This window comes from Calonectris borealis, chromosome 28 (genome assembly GCF_964195595.1).
Source record: "Calonectris borealis chromosome 28, bCalBor7.hap1.2, whole genome shotgun sequence".
Taxonomy (NCBI): domain Eukaryota; kingdom Metazoa; phylum Chordata; class Aves; order Procellariiformes; family Procellariidae; genus Calonectris; species Calonectris borealis.
In genome coordinates this window covers 6,455,668-6,477,795 of record NC_134339.1, presented here as the reverse complement: position 1 = coordinate 6,477,795, position 22,128 = coordinate 6,455,668, and the positions used below count along the sequence as shown (strand labels likewise).

The window sequence follows — 22,128 nt, the reverse complement described above, 5'->3', positions numbered from 1 at the left end:
CTATCTCATAAAAATCCTCTAATTGCCTAATCAACGAGCTCGAGCTGAACCTGAGGAAGTTGCTGGCACTTCCCACGAAAACCTCCGATTCAGTGAAACGGCGGCAGGAGGGAAGGGGAGGCGAGGGCAGGCGCTCGAAACGCCAGCCGAGCCCTTTGCAGCTTGCCGCCGCCCTTCGGCCCGCTGACTCACCGCAGCGCCGGCTCCTCTCCCCGGTGTCCGCTGCCTCCGTCGCCCGCCCGCAGCCCTTCAGCCTCGCCTCGAGTGCCGGGAGCGGTGCCGGGCCCCAGGGGAGCCGCTTCCCCCGCTCCTCCACCCTCCCTCGGCGGGGAAGGGAAAGGGGCCAGCCTACCTCCAGCGTCGTCCCGCTCCACGGAGCCCCGGCCTCCCCGCGGGAGGGATTGGTGCGGCGGGGCCGGCTCGTCCCGGTGCCCGGGCCGGCGGCAGGCGGAAGCGGGGCCGCGGGGACCGCCCGCCCCAACGGAGCCTGCTGGCACACGAGGAAGCGGCGGGGCGGAGTGGGGCACGGCCGGGGCGGAGCGGAGCGAGGGCAGCCCGGACCCCGCCCGGCCGGGGCCGAGGCGTGCCCGGCGGGCAGGGCTGACCGGCCTGGAACAGTGCTCGCGTGTCTGTGGCGGGAGCGTCTCGGCCCGGGTGAGCTGCCGCCTTCCTCCCCGTGGGAAGGGTCCCCCTCCCCGGCACATGGCCGGGGCCCTCCCGCTGGTGGTAGAGGACAGCCCAGCAGTGCGCTAGCCCCGACCCTGGTGCCAGGCACCGGCTGTCCGCCACAGAGCGCCTGAAGGTGTTAAAGCCGAGCCGGCGAGGGTAGGCTTGATCTGGGAATGGACGTTTCCCTCTAGTGAGAGACTGTTGGCATTACCTCTGTAAAGTGTCAGTGTTGGTATGAGTGGGGCTAGAAACGTAAGGCTTCAGACGCATCTGGGTGTAGGGTAGAGCTGGAGAGTGAGGAGAGGTATAGATGCAGCTCAACCTCAGGAGTACGGGCATAAGCCTTAGGGACCAAATAGTAAAGATACTTTTCTGCTGAAGATTGAGGGAGAACATGGGACCTGCTAAAATAATTTATTTTTCTTCCTCCAGCAAGATTAGGGAACATGCAAGTTGCCCAGAGAAGTGATTTGTTAAATACAAGCTTCTTGGCAACTCAGGCTGAAGGAAAAACGTAATGCTGCAGCTTTAGATATACACAGGAGAGAGGTATTTCTTTGAACGCAGGTCACACTTTATTCTGAAGTCTGCTTGCCGTTATTCCAGCCTTAGCACAGGGACCACGCCAGGACATAAGTTACCGAAATAAGTTACATGACAAATGATTACAAAGCATTGTTTGCTGGGAAAATAACCAGCACCTACCTCCCCTATTTTAGTAACAGGATATCCTATTGCCATGGCGGAGTAACTCCTGGCAAAGCTGTCTCGTTTGCCAGCTTCTTAATGGCTGCAAAAGGTTTCATGCATGGAGTTACTCACACTCAAACAGATGATCCCCGAATTCATTTATATGACTAGGAAAGATAATCCCACTGCAAATTGGCATGCTTAAAAGAAAATGCCACCTTGCTAAGTGTTGCTCTATGAAAGAAAAAGCGTTTGGCTTATCCATAAAGAGAAGTCTCATTTTGAGAAGCAGCCTCTTGCCCCCAGCTGTTCCTGGTCTGCTGCAGGGCTGAGCCTCACCAATAGCACAACAGGCAGAAAGGAAGTTGTGTCTGTAACACGTATTTTTAAACTTGTAGAAGGAGGGAAATGGTATCAAAGGTCAAGCGCTTCATCCTCTCAAGATCTCTGCCGCTTGGATGAATTAAAAACAAATCTAACATTAAAAATAAGTTGAGACCACTTCTCTCCCACAACTTGTCTCAGCAAAAATTAGCCATTCACACATATAGGTGGGCTGACTTAAAAAGCTGAAGTACAGGTCCCCATCTTCCCTTTCAGTGCAGCAGCATGATTTAAAAAAACAGTAAATTAAGATATGGAATCGCCTCACTGTGATTATCAAGTCTCCTTGCAAACTACATCTTACTGTAAACTCAGCCTGAGACAGGGATAGAGCAGGGGGCACTCGTGGCACAATTGGCAATTGGACACACAATTGAAAGATAAAGTGCTGTTCTAGCCAGGGAGCCTTGGCCAGAAGAGCTGGAATTTTTCAGAGATCTTCCTCTGGTGCATTAGTTTTTATCTCCTTTGCAGCCAGTGCCACCTCTGTGTCTTTCTCTGCCTTCTCTTCCAGCTTCTCTAGCATTTCACACCCTTCCCCCAGGATCCTGTTTGCTCTCTTCGGTTCTTCGGGTGTCCTAGCCACCTCCTTTGATGATGTAGTCTTTTCCAACACAGGTGATTTTATATCAGTCACTATATCTTTCTTCTTCTGCTTTCTGCTATCCTGTGACACTTTAGCTATCGCCCTGAAGGGACCCACAAGCCAGTTTAGAGGGGTGTTCCGAGTTACATACTCAAACAGGTCATCTAGGGACCTTCGGGCTTCTGCCACACAGTCCTCGCTCTGGGTCAAGGTGGTCCTGGAGAGATCCTGGAAAGACATAGCATTAGAAAAAGAACTATGGAGCTTGTGGATATTTTGAGTGGCCTGATACACAGCTTCTTGGATGTTGCTGGGGAGGCCTTGGATGCTGGCTTTCAGATTCTCATAAACAGGTTGTAGCTGCTGGGTGATGATACGCAGCATAGCTAGAGTCCGTGACTCTACCTGCTGGGAAAGAGACATAGCTCAGTTACTAGAGCAGATGAGATGTACACCATCCATAAGAGGCCTGATTAAATAAGCCCTTCTAGGGATACCTCTGGTTGGGAGGCAGTTTTAACTTGGTTTCCTTTGGGTTGGGTCAGGCTCCAATCCACCCACAGCTGATGGAGCTTCTCCTGCCCATCCAGAAGCTTCTGGCCAACCTCTTGTTTCACAGATTCAATCTGATGGGAAAAAAACAAGAGGAACAGCTGTATTGCAAGCAACACAATCAGAGAAGCATGAGTGCTTCCCTCCCAGGGAGGGATCCAAGATGATGTGCAGCTGGTACAGGATGGAGGAAGAGCTTCCATCTGGATAGTAGGGCAAGAAGACTACAGACAGGAGGAAAAAGGAAAAAGTGTGTTTGTACCAGTTTTATTGCCAGCTGTAGTCGTGAGAGAGTATCCTGGGTGCTTTGCTTAACACGCTGCAGTTTGTTCAGAGAGTGCTGGTAGGCTCGGTGGCGGACTTTGTTAGAGAGGGAACCCAGACGAACAAAGTAACTCTGCTGCTGTTTCTGCTCCTCCACAGAAGCCACACCAAATCCCTCGACAGTGGTGGCCAGTTTACCTGGAGGAAACAACAGAGATGCAACTATGCTCCACTCCCCCAGCTGTAAGGGGGGGAAGAGGTAAGATCACCTATTTAAAAACATGAAGGCTGAAGCTTGTTGTGTAAACAGTAGAGGTTTGCAGTTGCTCAGACATTAAAGATAGGCTAATCCCTGCTCAACGTGTTCTTTTCAGCTAAGCAGACTTGACAGATAGGTTGAAGCATGCACCCACGTGTTTATTTGCCTTAAGGCTGATGGGTAAGGACCAGCTAGCAAATGCTTGAAAATTGTCCCATACCATGTGGCAAGTCAGTGTTGACAATCAGCCAACTTGGTGACAAATTCAGAGCTACCTGTCTACTTCAGAAGATGAGTCTTGCAGTGTCAGGTGCTCTCTAATCATGTGGGAAAGGATTTGCATTTACAAATGCCAGCGAAGTATTTTCTCACCTAGTTCCTCCTCTGTCATCGGAAGGTAGTGATCCACCAGATCTTCTGATATACCCAGGACAGATTCCACACCACCTGCCACTGCTTGGCTCACTGCCTTGGCTTTGCTTATGCTGTTGGTCACCACTGAATTAGTCATCTCCACACTCTCCTGGATAGCCTCTCTGCTCTGCTCCAAGGCTGTATTTATTTTGCTAGTTATGGTGCCATATGCAGCATCCAGAGCTGTATTGACTGTAGAAGTGACCATTGATTTGGTCTTCTCAACACCATCCTGAACAGCCCCTTTGGTTAGGTCCATTGCTTCAGTCACTGTGTTGGTCACAAGATCCTTTGCACCCTGGGCAGCCCCTACAGCAGCAGTAATAGTAGAAGCAACTGCAGACTTGGTCAGTCCGACACTGTCTTCCACAATGTGTTTAGTGAGATCTACTGCCTCTGTCACCTTGTTAGTCATAAGGTCCTTGGCACCCTGGGCAGCCTCCACAGCATTGACAATAGTAGAAGCAACTGCAGACTTGGTCAGTCCGACACTGTCTTCCACAATGTGTTTAGTGAGATCTACTGCCTCTGTCACCTTGTTAGTCATAAGGTCCTTGGCACCCTGGGCAGCCTCCACAGCATTGACAATAGTAGAAGCAACTGCAGACTTGGTCAGTCCAACACTGTCTTCCACAATGTGTTTAGTGAGATCTACTGCCTCCGTCACCTTGTTAGTCATAAGGTCCTTGGCACCCTGGGCAGCCTCCACAGCATTGACAATAGTAGAAGCAACTGCAGACTTGGTCAGTCCAATGCTGTCTTCCACCATGTGTTTAGTGAGGTCTACTGCCTCTGTCACCTTGTTAGTCACAAGGTCCTTTGCACCCTGAGCAGCCTCCACAGCACTGTTAACAGTGGAGGTGACCATTGACCTAGTCAGCTTGACACTGTCCCCAACAACATTTTTAGTGAGGTCCACAGCTTCAGTCATTTTATCAGCCATTGCTTCCTTTGCCTCACAGGCAGCATCCATAGCAGATGTCACTTTGGTGGAAACCAGCTGCTTGGTGTCTGAGATTACCTACAATGGGGAGAGGCACAGAAAGATACATTTTTTTTCTGAAATAGGTTTTCCCTCCCTGAAGTAGCTTTTCCATATGGCTAAATTGCGCTTGCAGTCTTGTGGGAGTGCTGGGGAAGTCAGTACACCTGTATTTACATGGATATGTTCACTTCCACATGCAGAAGGCATCTCTCCAGCTTTCATCAGCTAGCAGTGCCTCCTCTAGCCCATACCAGGGACTGACCTCACACAGCAGTGATGCTGAAGTTTATTTCCCCATATTCTTCTGTACCCATAACAGTTCCATCAAGCAAGAGAGCAAGTCATGGCTTCCCCAGAAAAAGCCTTTACTTTACCTTATCTGCTGGCTGTTGAAGAAAAGGCAAGCTCTCCTCCAGTTGATCCAGTCCTTTACAGGCATATTCATTTACAAGTGCAACTAGACAAGACAACACGTACCAGTTTATTCTTCAATTTGGAGAGGGGTTTTTGACCCTACAATGGCCAATTCAGGATATACTCATGAAAGCAAGCCAAAAAAAAAGTCACTATTCTGGGTTCTGGGGTGGTGTGTATAGGGGATGTCTTGTTAAAAAGTGAACAAACCCTACAATTTGGCAGGTTCAAATAGTCTCCATTTTGCCTTCCCAGCTTTCTAGCTATTGGCAGCACATTGCTCCAACTGGAATGTAATACTTGCCCCTGGTGGGTAGGGCGATTGGTTTAAAGAGTGGAAAAGTGTTGGGATGAGGCAGACTGAGCTATATCCAAGATGGACACTGCTACTACCAGTTGGGATGCTCATAACTTAGAGTCATAGAGAAAAAGCAGAGAGTTTTTGCTTAGTGACTTAAAGAAACCACAGAGGCCAAACTTTGTTTCTGTGAGTAACACTTTCATGTCTATGAAATTCAGTGGGTTCATTGAGCAGCTGGGAGCTGCTGCGTAGAAGACTCAGTGCTACAATTAACTAGCACAGTGTGCTATAGGAGATGGATTTCACCCAACAGGCACATGAAACTCCCCTCCCCACCTATTTCTCTGTGTAGAAAGGGTCACTCCAGCCTCTTCACTTACTTTGTGGCTCAAGTTGGTTCAGGATGGGCTGTGCCCCACCAACCATGCTACCTACTGCGACAGCAGCCACAGTCTCAGCCATATTGCAGACACCATTGAGGCAAGGATGCGTTTCCTTGGTATAGTTGTAGGCAGACGAGACCAGGTTGAATGCAGAGTTGAGCAAAGGCAAGCTGGTTACCCGATTGACAGCACTCTAAAACCCGAGACAAATAAGTGACATTAGAGGCCCAGCCTCAAGCTGGTGAGTGAATACAAGCCATGTGTCTATCCAGAAAGGTCCTAAGGGGACATCCAGTCGATCTCATTCTTCTTAAACTCAGAGTTGAAGGGACTCATCTAAAGACTGCTAGACAAGCCAGGATTAAAAGTTCAAGCTCTGGGCTCATCAATTCTGAGTCACACTGGGTTTCAGCACCAAACCCAGATGTGGAAATAGGACCTATAACAGCTCATGTTTCAGAATTACTTGCATTACTTGAGCCAGCCCTGAAGTTTTCTCTTGAGCAAAAAAGTTACCTTCTGTATTAATTGAGTTTAGATTTAGCCACAGCTTCATATGGTTAATCTTTCTGCTACTTCCAGCCTGGTTTTGAGGTGCTGACAGAAGTTAGTTTACTAGCATATCTGTCAGCAGGTAGTTTAACTGTTGCATATTAGAGTACTAACTGCCCTGGCACCTACCACTTGCTGCTGTTCCTCAGCCTTTAGCAGATCTTTTTTTGTGGTCTCTTCTGATGCCATACTGAATTCAGCTGCAGCTAAAAGGAAAAACAAGAGCATAACAGCATAAGTACAACTTAATTTCCTCCAGTGAATTAAAGTCTTAGCAAAACTGGTGAAAAGCAGAGGGCAAAGTTGGGATCCATCATTCAGCATGTCCTAGGAACATTAGTGTGGCATCACTAATCTTTCTTGCAAGGGTGTGAAGATATTTGAGAGGCTCCATGATTTATGATGTGCAAATATTTATGTAGGACAAGGAGTGTACTCAGTCACCTCCCTCAGTCCCCAAACAGCCAAATACTTTAAACTAAATAACCATCCTACTTACTTTAACGCTGATAACATTTCACTGGCTTCAAAGCTGCAGGTTAGAAGTGGGTGAGACCTATCTTATCTGTCATGCATTTTCTCTGCTAGAGATACTTCTGGTTCAGCTTCCCGCTGCACAGGCTCTTTGCTGGCCAAGGACTGGAATGCTTGAAGGAAAGATGCACCCTGAAGAAGCAGGGCTAATGGCAGGAATCACTGAACGTTGTCTCACTCAGTCGCGACAGATTACTGTCCTTCTAACAAGCCCTGCTGAAATGCAGCTGCAGCAGGGCTTATTAGGACAGTAGTATAAGTAATTTTTTAGTTTCAATTTTTAAAATGTGGCAAGCTCAAACAGTTTAATAATGGAGTTTAAAACCAGAAATATTTATTTTGAAAAAATTGTCTGAACTTGCTTAATACCCTCTAAGGGGGAAAAGCCCTCAGATTTCCTCAAGTTTGTCTGAAGTAGAGATGGGTTTTACAATGGCTTAATCCATTGTAATCCAAAAAAAAAAAACAACCGAAAAAAGAGGCTGGCAGTCCTTCAGCTCCTCTCCAGAAAGGTGTCAGGGCCAGAGACTGAACAGAGATGCTGAAACAGCAACAGGAATACTTTACCTTCTTAAAAAGTGTTCAGTGTTCATAGCACCTTTCCTCTGAAGGCTCACTCTGGAGTATCCTTTGCAAAGGACACTGAGATGAGAGTTATTTTAGAGTAGTCCCACTATGCCTGTGTTCCTAATAGAACTACTTTTATCCGCTTCCCCACCACTGCCAACTCCAGCAACACTGGCAATCTTACAGCTCTGGGAAGGATATGAAAATCCTTCGAAGTTTTCCTAGAAGAGTGAGCCAGGGTTCACAGCTGCAGCATTCTGGCTGGCTACCTTGAAACTTCTGTTCCCATCCTATTGACCAGCCATGCAGGAAATCTCTCCTCCCTTCCTGTGAAACCAAGTCTCAGAAGTATTCTCGTTACATAATGGGATTAAAGAAACTCAAGTATAATAGTTGTGCAATATCTTGAACATGTATTGGTTTCCCTAGGTTGGTATCTGGACACTCCAATATTGTGTGATAAATCCAGGATTACTTTTCAGCCTTAGTCAGGCGCACAGGGACTTCAGCATATTTGTTCTTCAGTGCAGTGTCTGCTTTTCTCTCCCTTGCCCGTTAATTCCTATTCTTAGAATTGCTATGGCATTTTCCAGTGGAAAACTCCCAAACCAAAATTCCTCACAAACTGTATTCCCAAGCCAGGCACTGCTCCAGGCTCACTGGCAGGCTCTACCCAGAAAAACTTGCCGTCTGATTTGTGACAGAGACCATTGTCTTGTTTCTTGTGTTCTTTGACTTGTGTAAGGTTTTTATTTTGCTTTGGAAACAGGAACAGAGAACTGCAGAAGCAGCAGTAAAACAAGCATTTGTTAGCCCTGAACTGACTATGGATAGAACTAGGAGAGACATCTCAGGAGGTAACTTGGCAGGATGTCAAATATTGCTGCATTAACTGTGCAGTTAGTCAGCATTTTAGTATGATTCAAGCAAGGCAGGGATGCAGAGTGCTACATGTCTACAGCAAAAGTTGTCACAGAAGTTGGGAGCTTCAGCCTCCCAAGAGAAAAGCTGTGAGCCAGCGCTCTTCTGCCCATTCCTGGTAACCGCCCTGCCCAGGGGGCTGCCTAATTTAACAGCACAGCAAAAATACAGCTTGAGCTTTATCAGCCTGGGAGGACTTCTAGAAAACTGCTCCAAACAAAAGCAGGGTTTGAACATAAAGTCTCAGTCCCAAAGTCCATAGGGTTTGCTCAGTTAGTGGTTATTCCTCTTGCTCTGCTTTAGGACAAGTTTGTTGGTTTTTTTGAAGCCAAGTAGGCTGAATCAGTCTGCAGCCCTGTCACAGGGCAAAGCACAACTGTTTCAACACCATTACAAAAAACCCCTTTGCTCATTTATTTTACTTCTAGATGGGTGGGAAAAACTCAAACTGCAGAGTTTCTTACTGGCCTTGGTGTCAGGGTTAGCACATAGAGACACGCTGCAGCGAAAAAAAGAGGAGAGGACTCTTGTTGCTAGCATAAGTCAGGAGTAACTCCTTGGCTGATGTAAAAACTAGTATAAGTTTAGAATCAACCCCTGAAGTACTAGCAGCCCATCTTAATTATGGATGCAACTGTGTCAGTGACAATCCTTGCAGCACAGTCATGTTAGAACATGGTTTGCTCTCTTCCGCGTAGCAGGAATTGGGGTGTGTTGAAACACCAGTATTTGTGGTGTGGGGAAGTCTTCATGAGCCCACAGTATGGTTTTATTTTCTCCTTTTACTCTCTCCTCTGCAGAAGTGCTGAGCAGACCTTGTTTTACTTCAGAGATTGCAGGGAAGCACAGTGCTTAGCAACTCTGGGTCAGTTGTTTCAGAATCCTTTGGAGAAAGGCACAGCTTCGAGCCAGGGTAGTTGCAAGTAGGAGTCCCAGCAGGCAGACCCCACGCATGGGAACCACCAGGCAGAAGAGCAGAAGAGCACCATTTCCTTTGGTTACAGTTTGCTTTGTATGAAAATGATGATTAGATGATTTCATACCATTGCTACATCAGAAATATTAGGTCACTGCTGGAGAAAGTTCTTGAGACAGGTAGTTTCAGAAAGATGAAACTCTTCAGTGCACATTTCTAGCATGGCACAATAGCTTCACTGCTGATCATTGCCCAATTTGGCACAAGTCTGAACTCAGTGAAACAGCAAGGGCAATGGCACCAAAACTGCCAAGCTGCTATCTGTTTTCCCTGCCTTGGTCAGACTGTCACAGCCAGTGCAACATGCTAGCCTGGCAGAAGAGCAACTACTTTCCTGCTGGGCTAAACACCTCCCTTGACTTCTGTCACTCTGACAATGACCAGCATACATAAAAGTAGTTATTTAACTTGTGTAAGGTTATTATTTTTCCTGTGGAAGGAAGCTCTGCCCCTTGGACACAGCCTGCTGTTATGTTGTCGTGCAGACAGAGAGGTAGGGTCTTGTTCAGGAAGCTTTTCTCCCCTCCAAACGTGTTTTACCTTGGGAAGACAAATTGAGCCATAGCTAGCATGCCTGATTCAATAGCTTAACTGGCAATTCCTTAATGCCCATTTAGGAAAACAAAGCTAAATTTAGTGCTTTAGATATGAGCATGGAGGGCTAATCAGGGCCGAGGTATTAATTTGTGGTTAAAGCACTTATTTACATTCTTTTCAAGATTTGCCACTGATACCCCGGTTACCATAAATGCACTCAGCAGAACCGGGTGACAGGACGTCTGCTGCAGTGGGGAATGGCACTGCCCGCAACCGAGGGAGTTGTTTGCAAATGTTCTGAGGGCACAGTTAGGTTTAGGAGGATCAGACGATTTTCAGCTTTGACCTTAGGACATCAGTTTTAGAGTTGCTGGCAGAAGTGCCCATCTAACCTGATGGAAAAGCCATCAGCATTAGGGAACCTCAAAGATTAAAGCCACTTCTGCAGATGGAGGCAGGGTTTTCCCCCCACACCTCCAATGGAAATTAAGCACCACAGCCATTACTAGGTCATTACTAGGTCAGTAACTCTTTCGGATAGTGAGTGTATAAGCTATCCAAGCTACTAGAATTTGGAGATGTTTTAAGAAAGAGGGGAGTTTAGTTAAAACAGCTTCTGGGTTTTCCAGTACTTTCCATTTACCAATTTTTCAATGAGGACAAAACTCTGAGTTTCAGATGGAAGCTGTAACACACGTTTTCATCTGGAAGTTTCAGCAGAACCAGCTTTAGTAATTGAAGTCCTTCACAGCCACGCACAGTTTCAGGTAGTCACGACCACATTTAAGAACCCTGTTAGTCTTGAGAAACACTAAGCTAGTTTGCCAAGTGCTGCCTCCAGCAAGCTGGCAGAGCCATGCATGGCTGCAGCCTCCATCTGCAGGGACAGTACTCTTGAGCAAGAGAGAAGTTACCTTGTCACTCAAGCCACCCCCTTCGTTAACACTATTATCATGCCTACACCAAATGATCATGTGAAATAGCTACAGGCAGGTCTGGCAGCACTGTCAACAGGAAGGGAATGCCCAACTGATCTGTCTGCCTCCTGAGGCATGTACTGCTTCCCCCAACAACAACACAAATCAGCGGTGCTGTCCGGGGTGCACACAACGTGCTGTCCCTGCGTGCCTGGGTGGGAGAGCCACCTTCTGCTGACCCCCTCCCACAGCTTTGATCTTCACCATACAACAAGCAGAAAAGAGCTTTCAGAACTGAAGCTGCTCAATCACAAATCAGAGACCCATAGTGTTACCAAGAAGTCATCTCAGGGCTAGAAAGAAGCCTTTAGGGAAGGATTTGAAGCCTTTCAGCTCTTCCCCAAGGTACAGCAGATGCAGCATGACACCATAAGTTGTCACCTTTAGCCTCAAAAAGCCAAGACACCTCCCACCCACAGATGGGGGAAAGCAGCAGAGACACAGCACACGGCTCTGTGCTTTCCCAGGGAGCTGGAAAAGCCCCACGGGCACAGCTGGGGGAACACAGCCCCTCAGCAGGTACATTTTAGCCTTAGTGCTCCCCAGGGCCAGGAGCTCGTAGGGATGGAGCCAGCTCCGAGCCCAGCCTCCACCCTCCATCCCTGGGAGGGCTGTAAAGAGCCACCCGAGGCAAGGGGCTGCAGAGCCCCTGGGGAAGCAAGGGGTAGCCTTGGGGAGTCCCCCCCAGCCCCGAGCCAAGCCACAAACCCCATAAACACCCTCCCACCAGCCCTGCCTTACCTGGCTCCTCCACTCCCCAGCACTGACAAGACAGGTCGTGCTGTGCCTCGCCCCACATAAATACCCCAAAGGCCTGATGAGCAGCTGAGGGAGCCAATCGGGATGCTGCAGGTGCTGGCCTGGCCAATGGGGAGTGGATGGGAGGGGGAGGGGTGGGAGGTGTGAGTGGGGCAGGGTGAGGGAGGCAGGTGGGGGGCTTGGGGGCCCCTCCAGGGACCTGATGGCTGTGGGGTGTGGGTGGTGCTCTTTGTCCCGCGCCAAAAGGGACACATACCTGCCAGGGCATCTCCCTGTCGGAGGGCGTCCATCCCCGAGTGCTTTGGCCTTGGGGCCATGCCGTGTGTTGCCCCATAGCAGCTGTGGACAGGGATGCACCCCCCGGCATGGCGGGGTGCTGAGGGACACAGGCGCTGCGGAAGTTTATGGGGATCTGCCCCGTGGTTGCGAAATGGGCTCAGCCCATCTGCCTGCAGGCACCGCAACTGTTCCCATGCCCTTGCATGCCCATTTGGCTAAGTCTTTGAGCTGGACGATCCTGCTTGCCACCATCTTGGCCCAAACGCACTGCCAAGAAAGGCCTGGCCAGAGACTGAGCTATTCCTGCAAACCCTGTAGCAACGCCCTGTTCACGAAAGTGTGTCTGTGCTACTAGGGATGTGGATTCAAGCATGGGCCTTGCCCGCCATCCACAGTGTGGATGTGAAACACGTCCTCAGCCTGGGTTTAGCCGTAGCGCTGGAGCCGGTTGGAGGGAGGGTGCTGGGGCAGGAGTTCAGCCCCTGTTCCCCAGGTCAGGGGACTTGTTGCCCACGTGGGCATGTGCAGGATGCATGCCAGCAGGCAGCTTGTGCTTGGCTTTTTCCAAAGAGCGGCTGCGTTAGCAGCCAGTAGCACAGTTGGAAAGTCCATGCAGGGATGGTGGGGCTCAGGATGCTTATGCCTGCTCTTGGGCTGCTCCTTGCGTGGCATCGCAGACACTATCAAGAAGCCCCTGACAAGCAGGATGTGGAGTCTGTGATGTGAAAACATCACGCTGAGTGATGTTTTCCTGACAAATCTCCCCTACCCTGCAGCATGGGTGCTCTAACTATCCAAGGAGTAAGACATGTTCTCCCTCTCTCAGCCCTTGCCTGGCTACAGCAAGTACGTGATGGTGAAATGTGCTGCTTCTCAAGTTTTCTGTGATTTTCAAGACAGGAGTTGCCTTTTATTGTTACACTTGCGGAGGACCCAGCAATGCAGGACTCAGCCTGGCTGGGGGCAGTTTGGGCTCTTTAATAGCAATAGCAAATAATGAGAATTTTAGTTAATGCTTTGCTTTTCCATTTGTGCCTTTTCATCTTCAGATCTCAAAAACTGGTTTGAAACCATCAATTATGCTTCCTGTTGTCTGTTTTCAAGATCCGTGGGGGAGGAAACTGAGGCACGGGTAGGAATTATCTGAAGTCTTCTAAAGCTATTAAACTGATTGAGTCACCTTGTTTTTGGCCGGTGAATGCAGGAGAGACCTTGGGTCTCATTTCTGTATTGCCCACAGAAAGCCATGAAGGCAGTGGGAGCAGGGGGTTGTCAATGTTTTTTGAAAATGTGCTGTTAAGCTGACAAAAATGTAGACAATTATCACTTCTCAGCTTTGAGGTTAAAAGAAAACCTCTTCCTTACTTGAGTCAGACTTATCATGGAGTCATTGGCTGAAAAGACCTCTGGAGCTCAGGTAGTCCGACCTGCTGCTTGAGACAGGACTATTAGCAATGCCAGCTCAGGTCAGCTGTGGGTTTTGTTTAGCTGAGTCTTGGAAAACTCCCAGGGATGGAGATCTCCCACAGCCTCTCTGGGTATTAGATCCAGTATTACATTATGCTCCTAATGAAGAAGCAGTTCCTAAGGTCCGCTCTGAACTTCCCCAGCTACAAATTGTGGCTTTTGCCTCTTGTTTTACCACGTGCACTGCTGAGAAGACTTTTTGTGCATTTGTCTGTGTGACATAAGCTTCATATTCTAGCATCACCTGCAAACCTTTCATCTAACAAACTCCCTGGCAGCGCATGGTCCCTCCTTTGATCTCGTTCCCTTCACAGGGTAAATTGCAGTTTTCAAGTGTTCAATGTCTTGTAATAACACTTAAGCTGATTAGCAGGTGTCACATGGTGGCTTTTCTAGGTTGTGATGTGTGTAGGGGAAAGAATGGATGTTCTTGTCTGTCCTCTGAATATCTGATGATATCTTTTTTTTTATTGCAGGAACCAGGAATCAAGAAATTAGTCCTATGTTTTTCTGAATCTTGGCCTGTATATGGACAGTGGCTGCGTTCTCAGGTAAAGTGTCAATTAGTTCATGGGTGTGAAAAGACTGAGTAGGCCAGGCCAGTTGTGGTGGTGATGGTGAAAGTCTCATGAAACACTGTATTTCATCACCTAAGTGGGTAAAACAGCACTATCTGCACGATACACCTTCATGTGGCTTGTATGTGGCACAGACGAATGTGAGCAGAAGTGGCAAGTGGTTTTCTTGAGATAACATCGGTAATTATAATTAATGAGACAATGTTTATTATCTAAAGTGTAGCTTTAGATACTAGGTCAAAATACCAATGCTTGGAGCTCCTGCTCAGTGGTAGACCTGCCTGCAATGTCAGAACACTGAAAATTTGGAGATTGCAATTTCAGAGCAAAGGTTTGCGTGATCATTTCTGTGATTCTTGTTACTGTATAAATGCCACATACTTAAAGCAGAGATAAAATCAGTTCTAAGAAGTTTGGTGGGCGTGGGAAGGGTGTAGGAGGAAGCAGAGAAACATGTTTGGGGAAGAGAAAGGGAGTCATGTTGGCTGGAGTGAACAAGCCCTGTGGCACTGGGCAGCGCTTCCCAAAAAAGGCAGCATCTCGTCAGTAACTGCAGCCTTTGTGCACATGTTGCATCATCAAGACATGGGGCAGAATCCTTCTGGTGATCCTCAGACGTAAACCCCCGTCTTCCGTGCCTGTCAGCAGCCAGGAAACCCCGCTCCTCTGCAGCCCTGCTGCTAGCTTAAGCTCTCGTTTCAGCTGGTGTCTGCATGTGGACCAGGCCTCTCCAGCTACCTGCTTCTCAGTTGTCCCAGTCCTGTTTGGATTTCTGTTGAGAGGAAAGCATGCTGGAATGTGGAGAATTTGGAGGATCAAGCCCTTACGTTGAGTCCCTGCTGTTAGGCCCAATTCCTTTCCCTGCTCCGGGTGCGTCACAGCTCAACATCGTCTCTTTGGGGACCAGAGGCCACATGGGACTCTGAAGCACCCCATCTGCAAGTGTTCAGCTACTACAGAGGAAATGATCTTGTTGATCTTCCGTGGCATTTACTCCATTAGTAACCTGCCACGATGCCATGGTCACCTTCCCCGGGGCTGACACAGGCACGAGAAAAGATGATTCAAGAGTGAGGCATGCGTTGCTTTGATTTCTGTTCCTCGGTTAAGTGAAGCAAAGCCCTTGGGCTTCCAGCAAACTGCTTGAGAAGCTCTGATCTTGAGAGCTCAGGTGTTCCTCTTTTAGGAGCTGCACTGCAGCATTGTCTGGAGCCCACTGAGGGGACAAGTCAGCCTGTGGTCTTTGCCATTCGTTGCTGTGCAAGGTCCACAAGATGTTTGCTGACAGCCCCATCTGTCTCCACTGCCCAGAGACTCTGCTTTGTCATGTTCCTGTCTTCCTCTCCTCCACCACTTCCCCTCCCTGGGAGTGAGCAGTCCTTGGGGTAGCAGTAGCAGAAATAGTTTCAGCTGGTAACATTAACTCAAAGCACTCTTTCCCCCTCATGTTCTAGCTTCCTGTCAGCTGCAGCAGTTGTTGGGGCTCCTCACAGCAGCATTGTCCAAGGCCACAGTCTGAAGGAACGTTGGGTGTCCTTGAGCTGGTCCTGCAGAACTGGGTGTCTGGTTCCAGAGCAGTGATGGAGGCAGGGCTGTGGCAGAACAAGACTCTTTGCTGGATCCTGTCCTACACTACCCATCTGTTAGTCTCTTTTACCAGTCTTTGCATGACAATCTCTAAAGGCAATGGCCTTCAAAGTGCTGTGGCCTTCTGAAAACAATTCTCCAGTGAGGTACCAAAAGCTTCAGCCCAGCTCTTGCCTACCAGCAAACGCCCCTGGTCTCTCCAAATCTTCAAAGTGGTTCAGGGCATGCTGCAGCTCTCTGCTGCCCTCACCCTGCATCAGCAGAAACAGGACTTGCCTGTCTCCTGCTGCCTGGCTGCCCGTCTCACCTTGAGGGTTTCCCAGCCCCTACTTCCCTTCCAGCAGCTTACCTCCCCTAGCATAAGGGCAGGCGGCGGCAGCTCAGGCAGGTTCCTGCCTTAGCCCCAGCCGGCTTTGCCCTCACTGCAGAGAACAGCCTGATGGGTTCTTGGCTGTTCTCCCAGTCTTCCAGTTCACCCTTCTGCTGGTTTTCAGACTGCAGGCTGGTTTTCTACACACCCATCTGCTTCTCCCTCTACTGCTGCACTCTTGCCTCATACCTTAGGTAGAGGTGGGGTGGGTTAACATAATGCTGGTTGTTTTTTGAGAGATGAGAGAGTGGATGTCATCTAGGCCTGCTAAGTGTGTCCTCTCCATCTCGGGCTATTGCTGAGACCCCTGTTCTTGCTTCCCCAGTAATCAGAAACACAGGCTTCCTTTGCACTCCCCAGTCTTGGAGTTTGGCTAGCTTTACCCCAATTATTTTGGAAATTGTAGGAGCATTAAGGAGGGTGGCATTTGTCCTGGACTCCAGCATCATCTCTTCCATTTTGGTCTTCCAAGAAGTGGTGAGGATCTCATACAGGACAACTGAGTGCAAAATAAATAACACGTTTTAAATGTATTTGCTTAACCTGTTGTCAATATTTATTGTGCAGACAATGGTTTCACCAAGGGCAAATACGTTTTTCTCTAGGGAAATCTGCAAAATCTCAGGGCCTCTCTGCTGAAGAAGCAGAGAGAAACTGCTTCTTGTTCAGCTTCTGTCACCTAAGAGCGTTGCATGGAGGGAGAGGTAAACAAAGTCTGTTGCTGGATGCAGCATGACTCTCTATCTTCCCAATGCATGTGGAAACTTAAACACACCCACTGAGACTGCTTGACCTTACATACGGGCCCTGCTATTTAACCTAGGGGAAAGTCTCTCGCTGTGTTGCGTGTGACACGACTGCATCGTCACTAGTCCTTGTGAGCAGCTATGCAAAGAATACATATTTGCACACGTAAAAACAGAAATGTTAGCACCTGCAAGGAAGGCCAAAAAATGGTTAAAAGCAGTATGTTCTAGCTATCTTGATTCTCTCTGACCAACTGTCCCAGTTCAGGGAGTCCTGGCTCTCAGAGCACTTCCTCCGGCTCAGGGGGTTAAGCCATACAATCTATCATGTGCTAGAAGAGAAACATAGTGCAAACCCCAGGACAGAGATGGCAGAGTTTAGTTAGGGTGTCACTTAAACACTAAGAGAAAGAAGGTTCAGCAAAGTGAAGGAAGTTCATGGATGTTGAGTAGTAGAAAGTTAAGGCTCTAGATAAGAACACGAGAACTGTGTGTCCCCAGCTCAGATAGTTTTGCTTTGGGACCCATGTTTTCCTGCACTGGTTTCCACATCTGAGCATTGATTTCCAAGCTCCATGAAAACCAAACTATTTCTCTTAGAAAAGGTAGAAGGGAATTAAGTTATCTGCAAATCAAACGATTTTTTACGAGGACATTCAACTATTAGTGATGGGCAAGCCATTGAATAGCTAGCTGGGGCAAAGGGTCAGTTCTTGCCATTTTTTCTGCCTGTGTCCTGTAGAATACTCTGTTTTCCTTACCTGGACTTGCATGTGTCCTTCTTGATTGCCAAGGGATTCTTGCAACAGTAAATGCACCTTCTTTACAGCTGGGATGATTTCAGAGCCACAGGAAGTCCCTCGGACAAAACAGATGTGGCCTCTTTAGCTGGTGAGTGTGGAGGGGAGCCAGGGAGGTTAGCTGAGGGAGAAGTCAAAGGTGCGCTTTCCTGAATCCAGCTGGCCTTCTGCAAGCTAAGCAACTTGCTGTCACCACGAGCCTTTTAAACATTTAGGGTGTTTGTACCTCTTGTGATGCTTCTTCTGGTTTTATGGGAGCAGCCCTCCTGCTATTTTTCCCAGAAAGTGCTGTAAAGACATTGTAAGGGATGGACTATGAATCATAGTAACTGTAACGGGGAGACTGTGCTGCCTACCAAAGAATAAATTTGGCCCCCTTGGAATTGATAAGACCTGCTATCAATTCTTCTTCATCTAATACTTGTTTTAGTGATGTTTATCTGGTGGTAGTTCTTATGTTCACACCCAGACTTTCATTTCTCCTAAAACCTTGTGCCAAAACTTCACTTTGAACAGTATTTCCATGGGCTGGGAGACTGTTAGGGGTTTTGTCTTGCTAACTGCATCTTTTTGCAAATTAATTCAACAATGCTTTAAGTTTTCATAAATTGAACTGGATATCCCTGCTGGCAGGAGAACCGAGATATTGTTTCCTCACAGCATGGGGCATTTGCCAGATGGCAGAACAGTGTTTTCAATCAGAATTGTAACTGCAAAAAAAAGAAATGCCTCAAACAATCTGAAAGGGAGGAAGCTAAAACTCATCAGCCTCTTAGATATCTGCAATATAATCAAGTCATGTTCTTTTTTTCTGACAGTCTATGGAAACCTGAAGCTCCAGAGCTTTATCTCACTGACACCAAGTTCTCTGTAAGTTACTCTGGCAATGTCCTTGTTTTAATAGAAGACGTTAAAAGGGGAGCATACATGATTTAACCTCTAATGAAATCAATGTTCCACTACTAGAATGATCTAGAATTGAGCCTTATTTTAAGTGATTTGTACTCTCAGCTGAACAGTGTGTAGGATGCAGCACAGTTTTTGCAGTATACGGATTCACTGAATGAGTAAAAGTTTGTCTAGAAAGCGGGCTCCTTGTTTTCTGACTCTGCTCGTTCTAGGGATGCTACTAGTCATATGCAGCAACTGGCCGGAGCCTTTTCCTTGAACAGTCCGTGTTTTACAGTAAGACTACGTTCCCTGCGCTGTGGTGGGAACCGCCAAGAGCAAAAAATTTGTATTACACACTTGGACGCATGTATATATAGTTCTTAAATGGACATGGGATGGGATCCTAATGGGGCATAGGGTAGGGTCAAATGCAAAGCAATAAGGTGCTATCAGAAACATATTTAGCATCCAAGTGTGTGTGACATGAGTGGCTAACTGTTCAAATACACAATCCTTGTACGTCAGCCTAATGGGACACAAAGTACTCAAGGAAAGAAGGGTCAGGTCTGTACCTTAAAGTGGCTTTTTTTCAGGTTCTTATGGCTCTTCTATAGAGATGTAAGTGATGCTGGAAAAAAGTCTGAAAGAGAGTAGTAAAAGTCTGTTGTTTAACTGTCCTGCATCTGGAGGTCATGAGGGATGTGGGTTCTCCACTCCTCTGGAAAGGGGACTTATGGGAGTGACAGAATATGAATCCAGGTACGCTGGTAAGCAACACTAATTTGAACTTTAGCCTAGGAGATCCAAAACCGAGATGCTTTAGACATGCGACCAGTCCTTACACAGGTGAAAATAGTTTTTCCAACACTCAGCCTTCCCTCCTGCTCCCTGCCAGGTCTGTAACACCTGAGAACCCTCTCAGGCTGTGGGAAGGGCTTGCTGCTGTGGTAGGTCAAGGTTAAGGCTCTAGTGCATCTAGGAGGGGAAAAATGACTTTCTGGCAAAGCAAAGCCTTCAGATCTAGGAGGAAATGAAGCCTGACTGCTGCAGGTCGCAGGTCAGATTCAAGGCTTTTGTGCATTGACACATGCCTAACCTTTGGTACTAACCTAATCTAGGCCAGTGACTTTCAACCTGCGATCTGTGGCTTAGCTGTGGGATCCCCAACAGATCCTAAGAAAGGAGGGGAATAAGGAACAGGCGCACGCTGCTTAGGAGGCTTTCGCATGCTGTATGCATTCTCTACAGCAGTCTGCAAATCGGGGGGGTTGAGAGGCTGCTACATCCCTCTAATTTTGTATTTTTTAATGTCAGAGGTTAGCTCTTTGGGTGCAGGAGGGCTATAACATGGGAAATACTGTTTCGCGTTTATCTTCAGTGCGCCTCGTGTTCTCTTTGTCCGTAGAGGCAGGACAGCGGCTCTGCGGGGCCGCAGCAGGTTGTAGTGTTGGTGGAGCTATTCTGGCAGCGCCGAACCCGCCGCCATTCCCACTTTCCCACCCCGGGGTCTCTCCCCCCCAACCACCAATTTTCATGCTTTTATACTTCTTTTGAAGCTGGCTTTTCTTAGCAACCTCTTGATAATCCCCTGCTTACAGTTTACTCCATCTGATGGCCGTCTTAAGCAAACTTTATCATTTTGAATTTCCTCGTAGCGTTACTAGTTTGGGGGAAAAACATCCTCCTGGACCAGCCCTTTTTGTCAGCTCACACAGCCATGCGCACGGCCCTGCCGTGTCACCCAGGCCACGTTTTCATGAGAGGGCCGTACACGGGCCCCAGAAGCGACCTGGAGTTAACGGCCTGGGGAGTTAGAGGCCTCTTGCAGATTACTCGGATTATTCGAATTATTCGCATCACAGCAGGGCCCGGAGCTCCCCGGGGAACACGGGACCCCTCGGGTGAGGAGGTGCATTGGGAGGGCCGCTGTCAGAAGGGACTCATGCGGGTGTCCTCTCCCGCAGGCTGCTCGCGGGGCTATCCGTGGCCCGGTTTTTAGAACAATAACCTGCACAGTGGCCGCGGCCGCGGCTGGCGAGGGGCTTTCCCGGCGGCGGAGCCCGGGAAATTGGGGGGAGGGGGGGAGATTTGACCCCCCGGCAACGAAGCGGGGGGCGCCGGGCCGGGCTGCCTGCCGGGGATCCCCGGTGCCGCCCCCGGGGAGCGCCGGTTCAGCCGGGTGTCGTGTGTGTCGTCCCCCCCCGACCCCCGCGGCGCGGCGCTCCCGGGAGGCGGTGGCGGCCCCGCCCCGCCCGCTCGTTCCCGCCAGCGGCGGCCAATGGGCGGGCGCCCGCCGCGCACGGGGCTTTTCCGCGCCAAACTCCAAAGCCGGGGGAGAGCGCGGGCGGCGGCCGCGGGGCGCAGCGCGGCACCGGCTCCAGCACGGCCACGCCGGTGAGTCCCGCCGGGCCGCCTCCCCAATCCCCATCCTGCCGCGGGACGGGGAGCGGCCGGTGGCACCGGGAGGGGGAGGATGGCGGGGGGGTTTTGCCCCACCGTGTCCGTGCCGGGGGCGTTGCGGGGAGCGGCGAGGAGCGGCTCCGCGGCGCCCGTGCCGGTGACAGCTGCCGGGGCACGGTGCGCCGGTCCGCTGCTTCCCCCACCCCGGCTCGGGGCGGGTCTCCCCGGGGGGTGAGCGCTCCGGTGCCGGTCGGCAGGACGCGTCGCTCGGGGGCTGTGGCAGCGGGACCGACCCCCCGCCCCCGAAACGGGACCGCGGGAGGGGAGCTGTGACCGGGAGGGGTGGTGACTGGCGGTGGCGGTGAGCGGCGGTGGCGGGGCGCGGCCCAGCATCGCCCCGCTTGGCTTTCGGGGCTGATGCAGACGGGGTTGGGGGCGCCCGGGCCGGGTCCGGGGGTGGCGGGGTCCGCTGACACCCCCCGGTTTTTTTCCGCGGTCGGAACGAAAACGATCCCCCTCGCCCCGGGTGAGTGTGCGGGTTGTGGGGCTGCGGCCGCCGGTGCCCTCCGCGGTGTGATGCGCAGCCCCGCTGTCCCCCCGCGCCGCGGGGAGCTCCCACCGGGCCGCGGTGGGAGGGTGGGGGCCGCCGGCTGGTGACGGCCCCTTTAAGACCGCCCGCCCCCCCTCATCTGCATGATCGCGCGAGACTTCGGCCGTCGGCTGCGGAGGGCGGGGGAGTCCCCCGCGAGAACGGAGGGAGCGTTTCAATTGTGGCGCGAGATACAGTTGGCGCGCGCCGCCCGCCCGCGAGGCGGCAGAGAGGCACGGGCGCAACCAAAGACGTTAGGCTCAGCGTCGGAGGGGCGGGACTAAGCCTCCAGTAACCAATCGGTGCTGGAACCGGCCGGGCTGTCGACCAATAGCGCGGGGGGGGTAGAGGGAGGGCGGGCCGGCCGGCTGGCTGGCGGGCCGGGCGGCGGGGCCGGGGCGGCGCGGTAGGTTGAGCGGTCTCATTGATACGGTGCCCGGCGGGCCGGACTCCGCGGGTACCGCCGTTTAACGCCGTTCGCTCTCTCCCGCTGCGAACAGGACCGGCGCCATGTGGATCCAGGTGCGCACCATGGACGGGAAGGAGACCCACCGCGTGGATTCGCTCTCCAAACTCACCAAGGTGGAGGGGCTGCGGCTACGGATACACGAGGTTTTCGGTGTCGAGCCTCACCGGCAACGTCTCTTCTACCGCGGCAAGCAGGTACCGACGCGCGGGGAGACGTTTGACAGCCCCA

The 22,128-nt window shown here is 50.2% G+C and overlaps 1 protein-coding gene across 10 annotated transcripts in view; it reads left to right on the top strand.

Annotated features, from left to right (window-relative positions):
• Nucleotides 1-22,128, top strand: part of UHRF1 (ubiquitin like with PHD and ring finger domains 1) — a 60,925-nt gene that overhangs the window by 9,077 nt on the left and 29,720 nt on the right. For 2 of the 10 annotated variants that reach the window (XM_075175315.1, XM_075175316.1), the window contains exons 2-6: nt 2,258-2,361; nt 3,305-3,404; nt 13,053-13,135; nt 13,947-14,021; nt 21,932-22,094. In XM_075175315.1, coding sequence (XP_075031416.1) covers nt 13,999-14,021; nt 21,932-22,094 — 186 coding nt within the window. In that variant the 5' untranslated portion in view covers nt 2,258-2,361; nt 3,305-3,404; nt 13,053-13,135; nt 13,947-13,998. Of the gene's footprint in view, nt 1-2,257; nt 2,362-3,304; nt 3,405-12,779; nt 12,850-13,052; nt 13,136-13,946; nt 14,022-14,724; nt 15,119-18,369; nt 18,422-20,815; nt 20,837-21,931; nt 22,095-22,128 lie in introns of those variants that run through there. The other 8 variants (XM_075175314.1, XM_075175317.1, XM_075175312.1 and 5 more) reach the window with 6 other exon arrangements.